The following is a 22,844-nucleotide window of genomic DNA, read 5'->3' as shown; positions in this document are numbered from 1 at the left end:
TGTGCACGACAAGAGAGGATTGGTGAAGAGGTGATACCTGCATTTGTATAACTCGAGTCTGAAGGAGTATAAAGACATGTTTGTCTAAACTCCTGCCTTTGTATACACGCACAGTCAAATTAAGTATACTTTTAAAGGTGAGCGTTCGACTGCACACAGATGTTAAGCGTTAATGTAAAAACTGAAGTATAGTTTGAATGAATGAATGTTACGAATGAACGCTTTTCTGACACCACACTCAAAGCGATTTACACAGTGAACAGGGGACTCTCCTCAAACATCACCAGTGTGCAGCATCCACCTGGATGATGCGACAGCAGCCATAGTGCTCCAGTACGCTCACCACACACCAGCTACTGGTGGCTATTGGCTTCAGATGACTTGAAGAATTGGAGTATAGCATAAAAATCATATGGACTACTACTTTTATGGTACCATATTTTCTGGAAATAAAGTTGCACCTGAATATAATTTGCGCCTGATCTAAGTCACATCTATGTCTAAAGGCCCGGGAATGCTTTGTTTTTTGATGCGTTCCAGATCAGATTGCACCTCACCATATTGCCTTTCAAAACTAATCTGAACGTGTTCGACGCATGCCATATGACTGCTTTGCAATACACTTTTAATACAATCAATGGCAGGCGCATGTGCTGACGAAGTGCACAAAAGTGGACTGTCCGCGTGTCGTCAAAATCTGGACAGTACTGATGACGAAATTTGCGTCATGCATACTGTGCGTGTGAGCGATCACCAACACAGACAACTGAAGTATACTTTGGACTTAAGGGCGCCTACATAGAGTTTATGCTGCATCAGAGAACGCTGCAAATGCATCGACCTCAATGAAAATGGTCTGTCGGTAAGAACGGAGAGGGAAAATGCAAGGGTTTCTGATAGTGATGCTCCGCCATGCAACCAAAAGTTGAGAATATGAAAACTTTTGCTGCAACACATTCTGTAGGCATCCGTTGACCAAAGGGAATCTCGGAGAGGTGGGACGAGTTGCGCTGTAAATTTGAAAAAACATGGCGGACAAAAACTCATACATGTGGTATATTCATTCCCAGTCCTCTATTATCTTTCTCTGTCAGGCTAAAAATATAGTAATTGTGGGGAAAGGGCCTGGAGAAGAGTTTCAGTGTTCACTGGCACATTGTCAAAAAAATATATTTTAAAAAGCCATCTCTATCCATGACCACCTCTTCCCTGTATGGTACAAAACTTCCAAATGGACCTTTCGCACTACCATGCTTCAAATGCTCCGTCAGATATTTCCATAGTGTGTAAGTGCCCTAAGTCGCACTGACAGAAGTTGCACGCAGCAGGCATTAGTGCCCAAGAGCAGCCGTCCGACTTCCCTTCAGCTGCTCAGTTTACGCGCTCCGTGAAGATTACCTCAGGATCTACACATCATACCCGTCAGTATTTGCCCTTGATTTAATCGGCAGCATTTAAGTAATCCTATGTAACAGTTTTTCATATTCTGTTTATATTTCATGAGAAAAACGCAAAAAATAAGCAACATCTGTTTATTACTCTATGCTGTGTACTTATAAACAGCTTTTAGTCTGTGAATAAAACAATGTCAGTTGTACTCTATTCATTAATAAATGTAAAACAGACACAGACTGCCTATCTGAAGATATTTATGATATTTGAAACCCTGCTTGCTATGCACAAACTATCCTGTTCACTGAATATTTTTACGAGTGTGATGAAACGTCATATTGTGGGCATCTGAAGAGCTGTGTTTGACAGTGGTCTAGAGTTTGTTTGAACAATAATGTTATGATGTGACAGAATATTTACATTTGTTGCATAAAGTACTTTTTAAAGGCAACATACTCCATACAGACAATTTTTTTTTTTTTTTTTTTACTTTCTTACTGACTGATGTTTTCACCTGTTTGTGTGTAAGTACATGTGTTTTGGTCTGACCGGCCGGCATCAATTACGTATAAATTATGTATATAAGTCGCAGAACCTTTCAGATCGTGAAAAAAGTGACGTATATTCCAGAGATTAAGATACATTAGTAATGCTTTTTTTTTTTTTTTTTTTTTTTTTTTTTTTGGGAGTGTTAAAACTTTCAATTTAAAAGGAAACAGCACCTTGAACATTCTCCGAAATGTCTCCACTCATGTTCAACAAAAGATCTAAAATTATACCCGTTTGAAACGACATGAGGGGGAGAAAATAATGACATTATTTTCATATTTAGCGTTTCCCACCTTTGTACAGCACGGACATCCGGCCTGGCAGGAGTTGAAGGAGGGCACGGTGATGTCGGACGCGTTTGGGAGCGCGCTAGCGCTGGCACCGCCCCCGTGTGACGTCGACGGCGCTTCCCCAACGGTCACCTGTAGGATCTCCTGGATCTGCATCAGCTGCTGCCTCAGCACCTGCTTTTGATGAAAACTGAAGGCCGGGTGGTTGGAGGCCATGGTGAAGAGGAGCAAGAACTGTTCTCCCGTCTGGCCATCGTTAAGCTGAAGCCCGTAGTTGTTTATAATGGTGTCGATATGGGTGAGAGTCCGAAACAAAACTCCCGCCGCCACACGGTTGTCTGAGGTGAGGAGCGCGAGGGAGACGAGCAGCTTGCTTCTCACGACCTCATCCGTGATGTTGGTCAGGTTGGCGAGGTCGGCCGGGTTGTTGGCTTTGATTTCGGCGTCCCTCAGGGAGTGGTAGTCTTTTCGGGCCAGGTCCTCCAAACAGGAACCGAGGAAGCGCAGCTCTATGGGCACACAGAGGTCCAAAAGGCCACAGAGGAACTCAGCCCTCTGCGCCGAACTCAGCACGGAGAACCAGCGGTAAACCTCCTCTCTCTGAACAAAGCATCTATTCTCAACCATTGTAAACAGCACGTTTAATATGCCTCATAAAATGGATCTGATGGTAAAATGAGAAGTCCATACACCAAAATGTCGGACTGTAAACTTTACAAACTTTGCAAACTTCCAAATCATTCACTGACGTAAACATCCATGTAGTTCAGTCTCAAAACCCCTACAAGAACAATTACTGCAGGGATCACGGCGTTTCCTTCGCGCTTTATAGTACAAAAGCGATTGCATTATCTCATGAAAGCGTATTGGAGCCAATGGGATAAGAAGAAAGTTATTGAAGAAACAAAATATGTTTACTGTAATCCCAGACGCGCGGTGGCGGCGCCCCTCTGCCCGCCCGTGGCTCTCGTTTCTCGGCCAGCCCCCCTGCGTGATCCCCACGTCAGCCAGTTATTCAATAGGCTCCAGCACAAAATACCAAAGAAACACCTTAAAGTCTCGTCTTCCAGATCTTTGAGTCTTGATTGCACAGATTTGTCCAGATTGCATTGCACCCTATAGCGAAGGTACAGTCAATAAACATCTCGTGGAAAACTCTCCAATTTTAACAGTTTGACTGCCCGAGTGGACGGTAAGCGATATTTATATGACCGTGTATTCCTCCGTCACATGCTGGAGCAGCTGGTTTGAATGGTTTTACAAACGTGACATTGTCCCCGGCTCTTATTTGCACTTCAAGCGTTGGTCGCGAGTGAATTAATCAACGGTTTCGCTGCCTATAATTATCCTGTCGTGAAGTCGAACTGAGTGTAGTTCACTATCCCGAACTTCACGCAAACCCCGCCCACTGGTGGTTTTAATTGGATAAGAAGCTTGTCTGTAATCATATTCTGCCCTCTGATTGGCCAAAGCGACATCCTCATATCTTTGTCTCAGACCTTACAGTCATATTTAATGTGGACAGTAAAATATGTATAATGTAAAGCGCAAGGTACATTAACCTAACATATCCTGGCTTTTACTCATAAGGTAATATTTTCTAGTATTAAAAAAAATATGTCAGAAAAATGTATTATTGAGGTGGTGGTCCACCAGCCTCCAGGCAAATATTGGAAACCTCTGGTTTTGTCATTTCATTACGTCAGCTTTCCCGATGAGGGACGAGGTCGTGTAAGTATCCTAACCCAATCTAAAGGCATTATATTTTCTCTTTTTTTTTTTTTTTTTCATTTGATATTTACATTTTATAATTTACAATAAATACAAATTTATTTTTAATTAAACTTGTGTTTCAGATTTAGAAAATACTGTTTTCAGTCCATATAAAATCTAAAAAGGTTTAATACAGTCACATTTATAATTGCAGGAAATGAAGTGATACAATTTAATTTACATAATAGTATCCCTCAGCACTCTTTTGGCTCTAAATAGATATTATAAATGAAAAGTATAGAAAGACCTAATCAGTAAGTTGTTTTGATCATATGCAAATGCAGCAAATGATAGGATAAGTTTCTAATTTCAGGATAAGGGTTGATGATGTCACATGACATTTTTTTTGACATGATATCTAATAATACAATTAGACAACCAGATATGCTAAGCTATTCAAAAACACATTAAAAATGCAATTCAAACAAAACAGTTACTTGAGTACACCTCTACTATGACGTTTTCCGTTTCGGAGTTCGTCATTTTGGTATTTTTTCAAAGAATAAAAGTCTCATTACAAGATTAAATTCTTTAAAAAAATATATTGTTGGCATAAGTACTTTGGAAAGATCTTTTATTTCTTAAAAAAAAAAGTGAAACAATTATTTTTATATATTATTAACATTTGAAAAATCTTTGCCAATCTAATCAAAGTCAGGTGGTGTAACCAACATGTAGGTATCCATTCTGCTGTCATGTGACAAATAAATAAATATTGGGAGGACCCCTTCAGACCCTCATGACTGTCAAGTTTTTAAAGAAAATATCAGATATTTTAACATTTTCATAAGGCGGCACATTTTGTTCAGATCAAGTGGAGTAAGCCTAAGAAAACTTCTTAATAGTTTGACACTAATTCAAGATATTTGTTAAAAAATAAATAAAAAAACATTTTAGGTGTGCTTTTTTTATTAGTTAATTAATAGTTAAGTCGGGTAAACTTACATGTATTCAAGGAGCGATTACTTGGTTACACCACTTGACATTTTTAAAGTCATTCAATCCATTTTTGTTTAAAAAGCTATAAACGTTTTTCAAAAATGTATGAAACCAACATGGACACAAACATTTTCATCTTATCCCTCAGCACTTTTTTTTATTTTTATTATTGGCTCTAAATACATATGATAAAAATATATAAATTCTCAACTGAAAAACTGTTATGATTGTACACAAATGTAGTACATGAGTAAACTTCACTATATTCTAATGAATAAAGTACTGGATCTAGAGTACTGGAACTTTTGCTATTCATAAATGAACACTAGAGGGAGTCGCTGCCTCTCAGAGCATGCTAGAGCACAATTTTCTGTCAAATCTCAGGTTGTGGGTGTTCAGATTTAAATCTCTGGAAATCCATGAGTCCAATCCTAGTTCAGTAGGTTGGGTCAAAATATTAAGCATAATCAGTCTAAGATGGTTTATGCATTGTTTGTTTATGCATCAAGTTTATACACACACACACACACACACACACACACACACACACACAGGCAGCCAAATGTTTGGAATTATGTACAGATTTTGCTGTTTTGGAAGGAAATTGGTACTTTAATTCACCAAAGTGGCATTCAACTGATCACAGAGTATAGTCAGGACATTACTGATGTAAAAAAACAGTACCATCACCATTTCAAATCAGACAGGCCTCATTTCCAGCAGCCATCACTCCAACATCTTATCCTTGAGTAATCATGCTAAATTGCTAATTTGGTACTAGAAAATAACTTGCCATTGTATCAAATACTGCTGAAAGCTATTTGGTTCATTAAATGAAGCTTAACATTGTCTTTGAGTTTGTTTTTGAGTTGCCACAGTATGCAATAGACTGGCATGTCTTAAAGTCAATATTAGGTCAAAAATGGCAAAAAAGAAACAGCTTTCTCTAGAAACTTGTCAGTCAGTCATTGTTTTGAGGAATAAAGGCTATACAATGCTTGAAATTGCCAAAAAAAAAAAAAAAAAACCTGAAGATTTCATACAAAGGTGTACACTACAGTCTTCAAAGACAAAGGACAACTGGCTCTAACAAGGACAGAAAGAGATGTGGAAAGCCAGATGTACAACTAAACAAGAGGATAAGGACATCAGAGTCTCTAATTTGAGAAATAGACGCCTCACATGTCCTCAGCTGACAGCTTCATTTAATTCTACCTGCTCAACACCAGTTTCATGTACAACAGTAAAGAGAAGACTCAGGGGTGCAGGCCTTATGGGAAGAATTGCAAAGAAAAAGACACTTTTGAAACAGAAAAACAAAAAGAAAAGGTTAGAGTGGGCAAAGAAACACAGACAGTGGACAACAGATAATTGGAAAAGAGTGTTATGGATCTTAACCCCATTGAAATTTTGTGGGATCAGCTAGGCTGTAAGGTGCATGAGAAGACAGCCACATCTATGGCAAATGCTACAGGAAGTGTGGGGTGAAATGTCACCTGAGTATCTGGACAAACTGACAGCTAGAATGCCAAGGATCTGCAAAGCTGTCATTGCAGCACATGGAGGATTTTTTTTTTATGAGAACTCTTTGAAGTAGTCTAATAGTAATAGTAGTGTAATAGTAATTTTTCACGTTATTAATGTACTAACCATACATTGTGATCAGTTGAATGCCACTTTGGTGAATAAAAGTACCAATTTCTTTCCATAAGAGCAAAATCTGTACATTATTCCAAACTTTTGGCAGCCAGTGTGTGTGTAAGTAATTATATATATATATATATATATATATATATATGCACTTTACACAAGTGCCCCTCTCTGACATTGCTGCCCTGTGGTTAAAAAGTTAAGGGAAGCTAATTTGATAATTCTGCACATTTTCAATAACTGCTTGAATCTTTCAGTTGTGCTGCAGGGGTGTGTGAATCATCACTGACTGTTTTTGCTAACAAGTCTGAGTGATGGTTGTGTATCCGGGCTTGAACTCATGGTAAGGCTCCTCAGGCCTCAACCAGCACACAGCCATTATGTGTCTGCATCAAATCCTCCATGGTCTATCCCCCAAATCAATTCTGTGGAGAGGATAAATTAACTGAACAGGTTAAAACCCAAGTATTTACAATAGAATTATAAGTAAAGTCTTGGAGAAGGCATACGTTTGTGCTTTGGGAAGTCAAGTGATTTTTATTTGCATAGTGCTTTTCACAGTATACATAGTTTCAAAGCAGCTTCACAGAGGATCATGCCACAGTGTCTTTAAGCCCCCATTGAGCAAGCCAAAGGTGATAGAAAGCCATACGGGTTTGGAGCAACACAGGGGGAGCAGATGATGACAGAATGTTCATTTTTGGATGATCTATCCCTTCAGTATTCATATTGTTGTGAAATATTGATAGGCTTTTACATGATCAAAGGTTCTAATTTGAGTGTTTCAAGGCAAACTCTGAGTGTGTGGACGTTGTTGTGAAGCAGCAATTATTTTCCATTGTCTTTACTTGTTATAACACTTGAGTTAATGCTGATCAGACAAATTCAGACAGAGCATTGAGAATGGCGCAACTATGATTATTCAGTAAATTCTGCTCATTTTTACTATAACTTCGTCTCCTGCCTTCTGATATTCTCCTGCTGGCTCTGCCCACTCTTGGGCTGGTAGAAGAGGTAACATTAGCTGTTAATGTTGACTGGTTTTGGATATCTTAAAAAACTCTAATATTTGGATATCTTCTGACGGAGAGAGAGGTCTAGTAAAGACTGGATTTAACACTATGATTTCTGATTGTCAAACAATTTCTTTCTTGTAGGTTTTGCATTAGTGCATGGTTTTTCATGAGGACAACCTTACAAAAACACTCATTCTGAGAAGACACCTGTCGTGACTAATGTACCTCCCCTGTAATCTCTTTCTCTCACACACACTCCCACACTCTGCCTGATGATCCCACCTCATAAAATCTCCCCCTCCCTCTCTAATGCTAATCAAGCTAACAGCAGGCCACCTCTGAAGTGGCTTGATCAGCTTAACTACCAAAAGCAGTGAGTTAACATTGCTCAGTTAAACACAGATACAAACATGAAAGCCAGTTTTATTCGAAGTCTAGATAACCTGTGTACTGCGCAAACCTAGGTTCTCACTCCTTGCTGAGCTGAAGCAGTCAGACCTTGCAGTGTATTTTTTACCCAGCTCCGTCAGAGGTGATCCCCTGTAAATGAGAGGATAAATATCCCTCCTCATCTCCACAAACATACTCTACAATCACAAACACAAGACTAGAGGTATGATATCATATACAGATGTAGATCTCGATACTCCTTGACCTTGTTTGCATTTATATGAAACTCATACAGAATGTATTTTGAAGTACTCCATGTGTCAAACAAGTTATGCTGTGATCCTTTTGCAGATGGGCTCTCTCCATTACTGGATACCTTTAATTAAAAGCTGTTAAAGTAGGAGAAACTGAGCATACTGAGTCTTGCAAAAGACACCAACCAGATGCAAGCATACATGAACAGCATGATACTCTGCAATCAGTAGCTCTGTTATATGTTCTAATTCTTAACATACTCTGGCTTTGAATCATATGAGTCACCACAGTATATGATGCCCATTGGCATGGCAAACAGATATCATAGAATCCAATAAAGAATTGTCATGATGGCTGTGGCAAGTGCCAAGGTCAACAGCAGATTTCACCTCACCTGCAACAAAGAGATTTAATGCACCTTCTAAAGCCATATCATTAACTGGAAAATGCTCTAATTATTCTATGAGGGCAGAGATTTAGAGGGAGGGTAGGGGGAGGACTAAGCCAGGCTATTAGGAAAAGCAATCTTTGCTCCCTGAGGTGAATATAGAGAGGGAGCAGTGTGTATTAACGCAGTGCATGTCTCTTTAAATCAAGGGAGAGATAGAGAGAGAGAAAAAGCATGTGAAAGGGGGAGGGGGACTTGGCTGCAAACAGTCCGCCTCTAATGAGCAGATTTGAGAGACACCAGTGTAAGAGAGAGAGAGAGAGACAACCAAGCATAGGGGAGAATAAGATGACGACAGAGAAAAAGACAATCAGCGACACACAAAAATCATTCCTACAGCGTGCTGGAGTCAAGGAAGAACTGAAGAAGAGAAATCAGGTACAATGAATCTGGTTTTCACACCGGCAAGCAAACTGGAGTGCAGGATTTGTATACAGACCTAAAAGAGAGAGAACGACAAATGGTGCCCAGATAAGGAATTATTAACATCAGTTTGTTTGCGATCAAATTGTGCACACAGCCTGTCAACGTGCGTATAAATCCATGCGGTTGTGTGTGGATAGAGACTGCATTGCTGCTAGCTGACAGACTAAACCTTGCAGAATTCATCGCTCTTTTTTTTTTTTTTTTTCTCATTTCTCCTGCACTGTCTCCCTGTGTGGCATCAGCATGTCAGGTGGATTTGGTACAACACAGAGCAAGCTGCTTGGAAAGGGGAAGTGTTTGTAAATGCTACCTGATTGCTTCACCCATCAGCCGTCACTCTGAGGACTCAGGTTTCTAGGTGGAGCCTGGTGGTCTCAGCGTCTGTTAGGAGAAGTGAAACAGCTCAAAACCCCAGAGAGGGACAGCGGGAGTCAGGGTAGGTGTGTGCTGGCACAGGGGGCCTCTGTGGAGGCAGGAACAAGGAGTGGGCCGAAGCAAGAGAATTGTTGCTGCATTGGTATAGGTAGGACAAGGCGCATGGCTGGTGTGGGCCCACTTTCAGCACTGAGAAGCAGCCGCAGAAGAGCAACTCGTGAATAACAAGCTCCACTCTTGGAGGAGGATGGTCTGAGAGGGCTCAAAGTACTCCTGCCTGGTCTGACATGAGGGGACTACTGCTTAGGAGGGCACTTATTTTTTTTCTTTTAACTTTGAAAAAATAATTGTTTTTCACCATCATTAAAGGGAGTGTTTACACATCTCTAACACCCCCAGCTTTCCACCAAATCCCTGGCCTCCTTTTTAATCCTGATTTAGTTTCCTTTTCCTTTTCTTTTGAGGTTTGGGGTATTTGCCAAAACCTATTTCATGCATGTCCACTGGGGGCAGGTTCAACTTTGATGATGGGGGATCATACTGTGGAGGGTGGGAAGAGGGAAAGGCCCACGGCCATGGCATTTGCACAGGACCCAAGGGCCAAGGCGAGTATGCAGGCTTCTGGAGGCATGGCTTTGAAGTGGTGGGCGTCTATACCTGGCCCAGTGGGAACACCTTTCAAGGGACATGGGCGCAAGGCAAGCGCCATGGCATCGGAGTTGAGAACAAGGGCAAGTGGGTTTATAAGGGTGAGTGGACACATGGATTTAAGGGACGCTATGGTGTGCGGGAGAGCACCGGAACCAGCGGCAAGTATGAGGGTACGTGGAACAACGGCCTACAGGATGGATATGGAACAGAGACGTACTCTGATGGAGGTAAGAGTCTATTGAACTTGATCGGGTAAAGCGTTTGAGTTCAAATATGTTTAAATCTTCCAGTTGAATGTCACCATAAAATGCTAAGTTTTTAGAGCACTCTGCAGGTCTGTGCAATATGACACTTTACGGCTGGCAAATTGGCCATCATCTTCACACAATCACACTGTTACAGCAGCAACATGATCACACAGGAAATTGATATGCTGCTTCCGAAAGTTCAGGTATACTGAAATTACCCTTATTCTGCTGAATTACTAGCAAGCGCCATCCCCCATCAGACATTTTTGCATAAATTAAAATGTGATCATTTTTCTCTGTAGCGCTACTGATAGTGCGCCAATATTTTGGAAACCAGGAAGTAATCGCGTCACCTAAACAATGGTGAGTGTGATTCAGAGGTTGCATTTTCATGCAAAATTTACATTTTTACTCCACTGACGATTAGGTTTAAGGTTGTTGTTTTGATAAGGGGGTAGGGTTTAAAAAAAAAAAAAAAAAAACAGTCCTGTTGACTATAGCATAATTTACAACTAAAAATACACTGCTTTTGGTGCCATTTGGTGGACATTTCATGTAGAAAATTAAGCTCATACGAGCCCTTATGTTCAACAACACTTCCAGCTTCAGTCACAGGGGGCAGTGATTAGAATTTCAGTAAGCACAGACCAATTTCAGCAGCAGAACCTTCAACCTACTGTTGCCAAATTCACAGTGAGATCAGTCTGACAGCAGTGAAAGAGAATAAAGGAATACCTTGTAATTAAAATTTTTTACCATCCATCACATTTTGACTTGTAGTAGCCTTTTTTTTTTTTTCATTCTTCCTCTACCCCACATCACTTGGACAAGCTATTTCCTCCGTTTTTCAGAAGCTGCAGAACAGATACATTTGGAGGATCAAATTAAGACATCTAGTGAGCCAGATAAAACAGTGAGGCAGAGAGAGAAACAGTGATTCCAGTCAACCTGCAATTCTTGCAAAAGCCCTCGACAAAATACCAGAACACTCCATTTGAGCTGTAACAAACGGTTTCTGGTATATTGTGTTGGAAACCGTGTAAACTAAGACTGCCAAAACAAAAGTCAAGAAATTCTGGCGGCTGATACGAAGGCCAGATTAGTGACAGAGATCAATGGCCATGAAAGTAACATTTAGACCAGAGGCTCATTTACTTGAAACAAGCACAAGCATCAATGTAGTGTAACTTGACATAAAACCAATGCAATGGCCTCACTCTAGCTGTCCATGAGAAAGAATGGCTTCCAGACAGAGGCCTTGGAGTCATTCAGTAAAATAAATTGCTCTCCGCCAGTAATTATTCATGAAGAATCATAGTCGTTGAACGTAAATGTATGCTTGTCCAGAGATAGTCACCTGAGCAGAACTTCGGTACAATATTGCAGATTAAATATATTTGACTTGCAATAATGTACAGATATCAGAGGTTCAGTTAACTATCTCTGGACAAACATGCATTTTGAAAGCATAGTTGGCCTTGATACCTTTGCTAAGTAAAGCTGCAATTAGTAGGTGTGTGTGCAGTGGTACAGTGCTATGATGTACTCAAATACTGATTCTTGTCTTCTCATTCAAGACCTAAATGCTGAAAGTATAGATGTGAGGAAACACTTAAAGGGATAGTTCAGCCCCAAAATTTTAAATTAATTTACTCACCTTCATGTTGTTCCAAACCTGTTTGACTTTCTTCAATGGAACACAAATGGCGATGTTAGCATCAGTGACCAATCATTTTGACTGAGTTGCACAAAGAATGAAAGTCATATGGGTTTTAAACAACACAAGCGTAAATCATGCAAGAATTAAAATTTTGGGGTAAACTATCATTTTAAGTTTGTTACTGTGTGAGTTTTGGTAAATGAGGCATACCCATATCAACATATCATATATTTTCAGAGTAGCATAACCTCTCTGTCTCATCGGTTTCATTCTCTCAATCTCCCTGCATGATGGAAGTATTGCCTGTGTGTCTTGTACAGCAAGTTGCTGTGGAAACGCATACAGACTCTGGTGGCAGGTCAGCGTGTCACTGGAGATTCAGTGCTCCCCACTCTGATTGGCTGGCTGACTCGCTAATGGTGTTTACTTACTTGGGTACTAATCTGGGACACTTAATCACAACCACAATAACCAGTCAGAAAAGACACAGATTAAGAGAAAAAAAAAGCAAGAGAAGGGAGAGACAATAGAGGAGGTGGTTGATGGGGCCAAAGAGAGGTTACAGTGGCATTATCAGCTCTCAGCACCATGTCTGAGTACACTACAGCTGACACACGCTAAAACATCTGTTCACAGTACGACCTGAATTCCCCACCACACCGAGGACAGATTTTCAGAGGTTTAGTTTCCTTCGAGTTCTGTGGAAGACGAGAGTCTCATAGTAAAAATTTATTTTACAAATTATTAGTGAAAAGCCTTTGCTTTAATTATAAACTGCCATATCTTGGCTTGCTGTGAATATATTCACGTGTGCTGTGATCCTTCAAATTATTAACATCACATGCAATAATCTTTGATTTGATAACATGCCTTGGCATGTTTTACCCCTCTGTCAGCCCCGTCGGGATTAAGTTTATACAGACAATAGCATTGTACTTGGGACGGTAGGTATTTGGCTTTACTGCGGCTCTGAATTTAGTTTCTGATGTAACCCTACTGACTATTCAGAATTAAGGGAGTAAAGTACATACATACATCAGTGTGGAGCTCTGTGTTGCCCAAGGCTAGCAATGGCATCATATCCATGTTGGTTATATATACACAGCAATTCCCAGCAACCTTGTATGACTAAGGGTGTTTTCACACTTTTCAGGGGTCTGAGCACGGTTCATGGAATTTTTGGCCCATATGTGAACACTCCAAATGATCTCAGACCCGTTAAAAGTGGACCGAACCAAGACCATCTCGAGAGGTGGTCTGAGTACGGTTTGCTTGCAGCCTTTGGTTCGGTTCACTAATAACGTGCATTGTGAACAAAAAGCGCTTTGGGCTCATTTGATTTTCCCAATCGCGTAACACCAAACATGTTTGGCCCTGACAGGTTCCAGTACTCATGAAATGACAACACGAGCATGGGAGAGACGCGACAAGTCGCTTGCTTTGTTTCTATAGATATGACAGAGGGAGAAGCATATAAAACTATTGTAAACTGCACACAAAACAAACTCAAAGGTCTTTCTTTAGTGTTCTGTGCAAATTAAGATTCGAGGGTTTAACCGGACGCCTTGAAAGCCGCATGAAAGTTAAGAAATTACTATATTTATTGTATTCTATGAAAGTAACCCGAGGCTGTCAGTAGATTAAACATAAATTGTGATTAATTTTATTGTTTGTCATTAATAAGACTAATGTTCCATGATTGAATGCTGAATTTTTAATCCAGTATTTTTTTATTTAAACATTAGTGCTGTCAGCGTTAATGCTTTAACTCATGCGATTAATTAAACATTTTTAATGCGTTAATTTTTCTTAATCACAAATAAGGCATGTACAGATTTGACATTAGTTTCTGACATATTATTCAGCTCCGTGTGAGTTGTAAACAACAACTCCGTGTGAGTTGCCCTTACGCTCACATACATACCAAAAACAAACACACAACAGTGAGTCCGTCCTGATGATCAAGTGCTGGAGAAAGAACCTCTTATAAAACTAATGCTGAAGGGACTTCACAGGACTTCACTTAAGTCTTTCACATGTCTTCTGTAAGTCAACATTCATTTTACCACATAAGCATGTCAATTCTTACAAATCCACTGTTCTGCTAGTTTTTCTCCGCTGATGCTCCGCTCAAATTTCATATAATTTCAACTTTGTACTTGTGGCAGCTGAGCTTTAGAAGTGTCAGCTAATGATCACAGGATAGTTCGGATGAATTATCTTTATATTGGAAGTGTCACCGCTAAAAGCAGAACAAAACACGCTTTTCATATGGAGTTCAACGCTGCGCTTGATGCCCTGACACAAACCATGTGCATTCCATATCTAAAGTGAAAAAACAGCCTGCCGACTGATTAATATTAAATGAGGGTTTAATGTGCATTGCAGTGAATACAAGTTCTTTCAATCAGTAAAAATCCCACTTAGACTTTGGGAAATGTTTAATGTTACTCGAATTGGAGCTATTTTAGTGACTTTCTGTTTTTATACTGCAGAGTTTGGAAAATGTTAATAAACCATTTTTGTTACATACTGTATTGTTTTGTTCTATTGTGTTGTTCTTTCCAAAGAACAAATAAATGCCTTATGACAGGAAATAAGTATATATAGAGAGTCACATTTTACTTTTAAAATCTGAGATGAATCGTGATTAACTATGAAAAATGTAGATTATTTGCAATTGCAATTTTTTATCTACTGACAGCTCTAATAAAAAAATACAACGCATTAATTTCTGTTGCAGTACTTTTCTCTTTTAATGAATAAAACAATATGTAATAATACAGAATTACTTAACATTGATGCCAAAGATCAATAAATGAAGTTTTATTGAATATGGACACATGTTCTTATGCTGCTTATTCATTTTGAGAGCATTAAACATGTTTATATTATCTCATAAGTTAATATGTACAGCTATATGTACTCTTAATATTAAATATAGCCCTTATAATAATAATTATAATAATACTATATTTTTTAAAGTAGGCTCAGTCCCACAAATGGCAGAGTGTGAATGCAAATAAGACTGAGACCCCGTAACTGGTAAAGTGGACAAAAAAAGAGATCTGAGCCCACTTGCAAGGTCTCAGACAGTGTAAACGCAAAGAGAACTGGGTCCTTTTTCACTCTGTCCACTTTTTGGTCCACCTAAAGGGGTCTGAGTTTGGTTCTTTTAAATTGGACTCAAGTGTGAAAACACCCTAAATCTCTCATTCAAAAGCTGATAAATTTGGCCTCCACCTCAACCCAAAAGCAAATAAAATTATATACAGTATATCAGACAAACTGTATAGTAACAGACTCTCTAAATGGCCTCTGGATGATTTTGATGTTGTTTATAATCCTAACATAAGGGAATATTCCACTTTTAAAAGACACCATGAACATAACAGTGCAAAAAATAAAAGCCAAATTGAAATCCCCTTAACCGGATAACAGTGTGCTAGTCTATGTAGGCTTACAAAGAGATTTGGGTTTAAGTGAGGCTTTATTTTGTGTTGTGGGGTTATTGGAGTCTCTATGCACCATATACCGAACACATTGTGTAAATAAACACTTACATGGTATTGTTTATGTAAGAATGAAAATGCTATAATTTCATCAAGTCAAAGTTGCCCCTGGACTCACTTTGCCTGCCATATTAGGCAACTAACAAACTATTAGTTTCAAAGCTATGATGAATGGCCAATAGATTATTTTTATTGATATTTTTCCAATAGGTTAAAGCCAACCTAGACACATAGACACTGGACGGTCCAAGCTGGACACGTTACTATAACTACATTTTTGCAAAATCAGTTTTACTTGGCTCATTTTCTGGTGAAGTAATCACAAGAAGCGCTTACTGCTTATCTGAATGCGATCAAGTTGCACTTTAGCTAAGCCGATAGAGTGTTGCACTTGCAATGTGGATTCAAGAACGTGAGCCAGCATTCTCAAAGAAACACCACAAAATGACATGGTTGCTTCAGCAATTGTGTTCTTCATGACTCTTTTGCTTTACAACTCTATCGGTTAGGTATAGGTTTAAGAATTAGGGTAGGGAGGTAGGATTTGTTGATTGAAACTCGGTAAAGCATTAACCTTAAAACCTCATCCTAATGTTTGGGAGGACATTTAACTCTCTTTCAGCACCACAACTCTCTTTTTAGCGCCACACAATGGACATTTCACCTCGGAACTGCCGCGATTCATCTAATGAATCTGTGATTTCATTTAGCTAAAATATCACTACAGTCACAATTTTCATGAGATCAGGCTGGTAAGGATACCATTAGTTATTACTTTATCTTACAGTGAATTATGAATGAGAGATGCACCTTTTGTTACAAACAACTGTTTCATTTTGATAAAGCTAGGAAATGTGCTGTCCTGAATTTAGTGCCACTAGCAATAAGCACGGATATCAGATGTGTACTCTGACGGTCTGTCCCTCTCTGCCCCCCAACCACACACATGCAACAATTACTCTGAGGTGCAATTTCTGATTTGGTGAAAAAGACAGAGATTAATAACTCATAGGAGAGCTGATCCAAACACACTTCCTGCCTGCTTTGCGGGAGCCTTTTCCTGGCAAGAATTCTAATTGGTATTGTATGTGGGATATTTAGGCCAACAGAGTCACAAATACTGTCATTTTTTTAGACTGATAGATCACGGATCGTGATACAGCCTCAGAATAATAGTGGAAAAAGAGGGAAAAGCAAGACGTATTCAACCTCGAAACAGAACAGTGCATTGTTAAAGAAACGATTATAAATTTAGCCCGGGGGAAGGCACGTGATTAAATCCGTCCTGTGATTTTTCCGCGTTTTTGATCTTTCTACATTAACCATTTCCATTCTGTGTGCCCTGCATCGTTGCACAATGCATCTCGTGGGCCCCCAGCGGAAATGCGGGCGAATTAGTTTTGACATGTGGGTTGCAGACTCATAGAAAGCCAATACAGGACCACTAATCACATAACCATGTGACCCATGTGAGACGTCCCTGGCACATAGGAGGCTACTGCTGTGTGCATATGCACCCCACACAGTAAGATCAAAACAAAGCCAGCTCTAACATAATCTGAGACAAGATTTTCTGTTTTTGCTGCTTAATTTTCACTTTAAGAGCTCCATTTTCACAGCTGTACATTGATTCAGTTCATCTGATTAATACTAACATCTGCATCCTCAGAGTGCCCTCTCTCTCTCTCTCTCTCTCGCTCTCTCTCTCTCTCTGTATTCACAGTTGGTTTGTTCAAAAAGGACTTAAGTTCACAAAGCAAGAGATCTGAAGTAGATTTTTTTTTTTTTACAGCATTTATTAATCTTTGTTAATGTTTTAATGTTTGTTATATATCAAAATACATTTATGTTAATTCATAATTCATTAAATAATGTTAACATATACAACTTTTAACATTATTTTAAACAAACATTATTTAAATTAACATTGACCACCATTTATAAATGCTGTAAGAGTATTGTTCATTGTTAGTTCATGATAACCAATAAAGTTAACTAATGTTAACAAATACAGCCTTTTTGTTACGTGTTACCAACTGATATTCTGAGACTTTGCAATAAAAGCCATTTAGATTATCATAGTATTTGGTGCAAGCACATAACAAAAAAATTTATTATATTACAAGAATATATTTAAATTATAATATCATACTATTATATAATTATATTTATGGTCTCATAGGATTTAACAAAAAAACTTCTCAGGAGGATACAAAGCCCAACTGAAACAGGCCCATACTCCCACTCTTATCTTCAGAACCATGGAGAGTGCCAGCAGCGCGCCAATGTCGTGACAGTACTCTCTCTCCCCGTGAGGAGCTTTCCCACGATATCATAGAAATACAAGAGAAGGATTCACAATGATTGTCTAACATAAAATTGTACTCATTAGATCGGTCTGCCATGCTGTTTACTTAATACACCTGTTTAGCCGTTTCTTTTAATGAGAAGTTCTCTGCAGAATTATCTAAGGACCGTTGGGTTGTGTGTATTTGTATGACAAGAGATTTCACTTTCGCTCCCCTGTCTGCCCTTGCTAGGGAGATATACTGTACATAAGGGACACTTTAACAGTTTGTTTCAACTGATTATAACCCATTCATGAAATGTCAAAGATTGACAGAGTTTGTTTAGTGAGGAACTGAAAAAAGGTCTATTTTGGTATGCCTACCACAGTCCACTTTTAAAAAATATACAGTAGCTGTACAAGCTGTTGATTTCTTTCCTGATTGTTCCTTTTTCATAACAGTGAAAAATAATTTTAGTTATGGATCGATAGGAGAGAAAATATTTTGCAAACAGCATTCTGTACAAGTTTCTTGTGCACACAACAACAATCTAGTGTAATGCCATGTGATGTTCTAGTGATTATCTGCAAGCAAACAGTGGCATTTTGTATCCTGTGGTGTTTGCACAACATATAGAACATCTCTCTTTGTTTCAGGGACTTTTTGTAACTTTTTACATTACAGTGTTCAATTTCTCAGTGTAACACTAATGAACAAAATGTAATATACTTTTAGTTTAATTATTTTGTTTAGCTGCCAGGGTCGGAAATTAACATTTTAATTAAGGGTCAATATTTGCCCCATGGATTTGATTTTCCGATGCATTTTGTACCTTTTGTAGGGTATTTTTAATACCAAAATACAAAATACGATGACATATTTTTATGTCAAATACTTAAATTCTTAACATGAATAACTAAATTTAGAATTTATTACCTCTTAAGCATAAATTCAATCAACATCAACTCATACTTTGTACAACCCCAATTCCAAAAAAGTTAGGACAGTATGAAAAATGCTAATAAAAACAAAAAGTAGTGATTTGTAAATTATATTCACCCTTTGCTATATTGAAAGCACTACAACTACACATTATATGATGTTTTACCTTGTGAATTTCATTGTTTTGTTTTTTAATGGACAGTAACTTCAAATCAGATGATTGCAACATGCTCCAAAAAAGTTTAGACAGGGGCAATTTAAGACTAATACCAATTTGACAAGTTAAAATAACAAGGCAAGGTGAAACAGGAGATGTTAAACAGGTAAGGCATAGTATATAAGGAGCCTCCAAAAACAGGAAAAGTCCTTCAAGAGCAAGGATCATTCGAGACTTGTCAATTTGCCAACATATTCTTCAGCAAATGATCCAGCACTTTGAGAACAATGTTCCCCAAAGACAAATTGGAAGGATTTTGGGCATTTAACCCTCTAAAGTGCACAATATAGTTAAAAGATCCAAGGAATCTGGTCAAATCTCGGTGCATAAAGGGCAAGACGAAAACCACTTCTGAATGCGCGTGATCTCTGATCCCTCAGACGTCACTGTTTTAAAAAACATCATTAATTTGTAATCTATATCATTAACATGGGCTTGGGATTACTTAAGTAAACCTTTGATAGTCAACAACATTCACCGCTGCATCCACAGATGCAAGTTAAGACTTTACTATGCAAAGCAGAAGCCCTACATCAACACTGTCCAAATGTGCTGCCAACTTCTCTGGGCTCGGTCTCAACTTAGATGGAAAGTAGAACAGTGGAACCATGTTTTTTGGTCCGATGAGACCACATTTCAAATAGTTTTTGAAAAACACAGCCGTCGTGTTTTCCAGGCCAAAGAGGAAAAGGACCATCCAAGCTGTTATCAGTGTCCGGTCCAAAGGCCAGTGTCTGTAAGGGCCAGGGGTTTGTCAGTGCTCATGGCATGGGTAACTTGGACATCTGTGAGGGCACCATTAATGCAGACAGATATGTACAAATTTTGGAGCAGCATATACTCCCATCCAGTACCGTCTTTTCCAGGGACATCCCTACAGTTTCCAGCAGGACAACTTCAAACCACATACTGTTCAGATTACAAATGCATAGCTGTGTAAGCAGAGAGTGTGGGTGTTAGATTGGCCTGTCTGCAGTCCTGACCATCTCCATTTGAGAATGTGTGGTGCATTACGAAGCGCACAATACGGCAACGAAGACCCCGTACAATTGTGCAGCTGAAGACCTGCATAATGGATGAATGGGGGAAAATTACACTTTTTAAACTTAAACTTGCCTTCAGTGCCCAAATGCTTAATAAGTGTTATTAAAAGAAATGGTGATGTTTCACAGTGGTAAACACTCAACTGTCCCATCTTTTTTGGAGTGTGTTGCAGCCATCTGATTTGAAATCACTGTACGTAACAAAAAAAACAAACAAAAAAAAACAAACAATGAAATTCACAATGTAAAACATAATATAATGTGTAGTTGTAGTGCTTTCAATATACAAAGGGTGTATATAATTTACAAAACACTTTTTTTATTTTTTTTTGGGGGGGGGTTGTACAATAATTTGTATAATTGGACCTAAATAGAGGAATTCGTTACAGGGCATTTTTTTGTCCCTATATTTAGATTTTTGGGGGCATTTTTATCACTTTCAGTGCCATTTTGCCCTCAGCCCCCCTTAATTCCTAACCCTAAAATCTACTTGCCAATACACTTTATTATATGCTGTATACACAGTTAAAGTCAGAAGTTTACATACACTTAGGTTGAAGTCATTAAATCTTAATTAAAAAATATTTTTTCAAAACATTAAAAAATATTTTTGAACCACTCCACAGGTCTCATATTAGCAAACTATAGTTTCGGCAAGTCGTTTAGGACATCTGCATGGCACGAGTATTGTTTCACTTTTAATTGACTATATCACAATTCTAGTGGGTCAGAACTTTACATACACTAAGTTAAAATTGGAAAGTTGGAAAATTCCAGAAAAAGTTGTCAAGCCTTTAGCCAATTAGCTTCTGATAGGCTAATTGGAGTCAACTGGAGGTCTACCTGTTGATGTATTTTAAGGCCTACCTTCAAACTCAGTTCCTCTTTGCTTGACATCATGGGAAAATCCAAAGAAATCAGCTAAGACCTCAGAAAAAAAAAAGAGGACCTCCACAAGTCTTGATCATCCATGAGCAATTTCCAAACACCTGAAGGTACCACGTTCATCTGTACAGACAATAGTATGCAAGTATAAACAACATGGGACCACACTGCCATCATACCGCTCAGGAAGGAGTCGCATTCTGTCTCTTAGAGATGAGCGTAGTTTGGTGTGAAAAGTGAAAATCAATCCCAGAACAACAGCAAAGGACCTTGTGAAGATGCTGGAAGAAACAGGTAGACAAGTATCTATATACACAGTAAAACGAGTCCTATCCACCTTTTTCCTGACTTCTCCATGGGTGGCGCCATTGCGGTGAGAGACTTCCTCTCAGATGTTCCACACTTCTGCTTAGTTTTTATCAGCTAGACTAACGTTACTGGTGATGGCGAGCAGCTAAGGGTCTGGATAATTATGTGCTGTTATAGGGTGTTATAACAACTACAGGCGGCTTAAAGACTACTGGAAAATTAATGTCACTACGATAAGCCCCCCAAAAGCTGCCAATGCTGAAACATTCCAAGTCAAACCAGATTTAATAATCAAAGGTCACATTAAACAAATTCTTTGTCACTTGCCTTTAAAAAAAAACATTGACAGATAATTCCAAATACTGTCAGTCATTTTTGGAAGATAACAAAGATGAAAAACATTTAAACCAATTTGTTTTTTAATCATCTTTACAAAGTTCATATCTCATGTCGCGCTGTAAGTGTATGTGTATGAGGGAGAGACCAAGTTGTTCTCGGCAGAGTGCGTGAGAAGGTGGCACTTGTTAATGCAGAAATAATGCAAAGGAACATGCCTCAAATCTGAAGATTTTGAAATGGAACCTGTTACGACCATACGTCCTCTTTTCACGGATGTTTCCTCTTTTTTCTAACCTTAAAAAGTGACTAGTCAGTATTTCTAGATTCCCTAAATGTCCACGATTTGGCTGTATTCATATTTAACTGCTCAACGTAAGTAAATCTTGCGCATCATATACGTGAATTCTCTCTCTGCGTGCTGTATGTCTGTCTCTCTCTCTCTCTCAGACACACACACACACACACACACACACACACACACACACACACACACACACAGGGTGCATGCAGAGAGAGCTAGAGCCCAATAACTTTTCCATGTAAATGTGTATGATTTTGTACTTCAGGGATTGGCGTCGAAACCGAATGTCCACACACGGCCTTTAGTGAGAAAGGGATTTACGTTAACACAGACTGTTTACTTGTTTTTGACTGTTGTTAGTGACTGACCTAAGACAGGCAATGTTTTCTACGATTAAATGTCAGGACTTGTTAAAAACTGAGTTTAAATGTATTTGGCTAAGGCGTGTGTAAACTTCTGACTTCAACCAAAAATCTGAGACCACACTGGAACTCAAGGAATTAAAAATCTAATTAAAACCTGGAAATAAACAAAGTTTTAGAATTGAAAAAAAAAAAAAAAGAAAAGAAAGTTGTGACTTAAAATGAATCAAATATATATATTAAGATTTTGTTCTAAGTCACTAATTTAATCTGCAAATTCGTGACACTGACCATGTTAACTCCTTTGTACAAAAGGTCAGATTTCCTTGTGTCCATTAAAGCACACAAGATTCTCAAATCATGCTGGATAACATGGATCATCAGGTTTTGCACAAAATTGTGGAATCCAGCCAAGGGGGACATTTCAAATACTACGAAATAATACAATTCACATTACTTTTTCAGTTAAATTTTTCACTCAAATTTTTATGCTAATAATATAATTTAATGAAAATAAAAATGCTAAATGGTAGCACTTTCACAGGTGGATTCAGACTTTTGAACCCTACAATGTAATGTTAATA

At 38.6% G+C, this 22,844-nt stretch overlaps 2 protein-coding genes across 4 annotated transcripts in view; one reads left to right on the top strand and one right to left on the bottom strand.

The window, feature by feature from the left end:
- Positions 1-4,159, bottom strand: part of LOC127437829 (zinc finger CCHC domain-containing protein 14-like) — a 43,512-nt gene extending 39,353 nt beyond the window's left edge. The window contains exon 1 of the mRNA XM_051693037.1: positions 2,235-4,159. Within this exon, the coding sequence (XP_051548997.1) occupies positions 2,235-2,858 (624 nt within the window). The 5' untranslated portion in view covers positions 2,859-4,159. The remainder of the gene's footprint in view (positions 1-2,234) is intronic.
- A 4,738-nt stretch (positions 4,160-8,897) lies between these two features.
- Positions 8,898-22,844, top strand: part of LOC127437832 (junctophilin-3-like) — a 53,329-nt gene continuing 39,382 nt past the window's right edge. The window contains exons 1-3 of one of the 3 annotated variants that reach the window (XR_007896620.1): positions 8,898-10,381; positions 10,489-10,605; positions 10,705-10,765. Coding sequence is in view for 1 of the 3 variants with exons in the window: in XM_051693040.1 (XP_051549000.1) it covers positions 10,000-10,381 (382 nt within the window). In the remaining 2 variants the exon portion in view is untranslated. Of the gene's footprint in view, positions 10,382-10,488; positions 10,606-10,704; positions 10,766-22,844 lie in introns of those variants that run through there. The other 2 variants (XM_051693042.1, XM_051693040.1) reach the window with 2 other exon arrangements.

Source organism: Myxocyprinus asiaticus, chromosome 48 (genome assembly GCF_019703515.2).
Source record: "Myxocyprinus asiaticus isolate MX2 ecotype Aquarium Trade chromosome 48, UBuf_Myxa_2, whole genome shotgun sequence".
NCBI classification, from domain to species: Eukaryota; Metazoa; Chordata; class Actinopteri; order Cypriniformes; family Catostomidae; genus Myxocyprinus; species Myxocyprinus asiaticus.
Note: the sequence above shows the minus strand (reverse complement) of the source record. Positions and strands in the feature narration are given on the sequence as shown.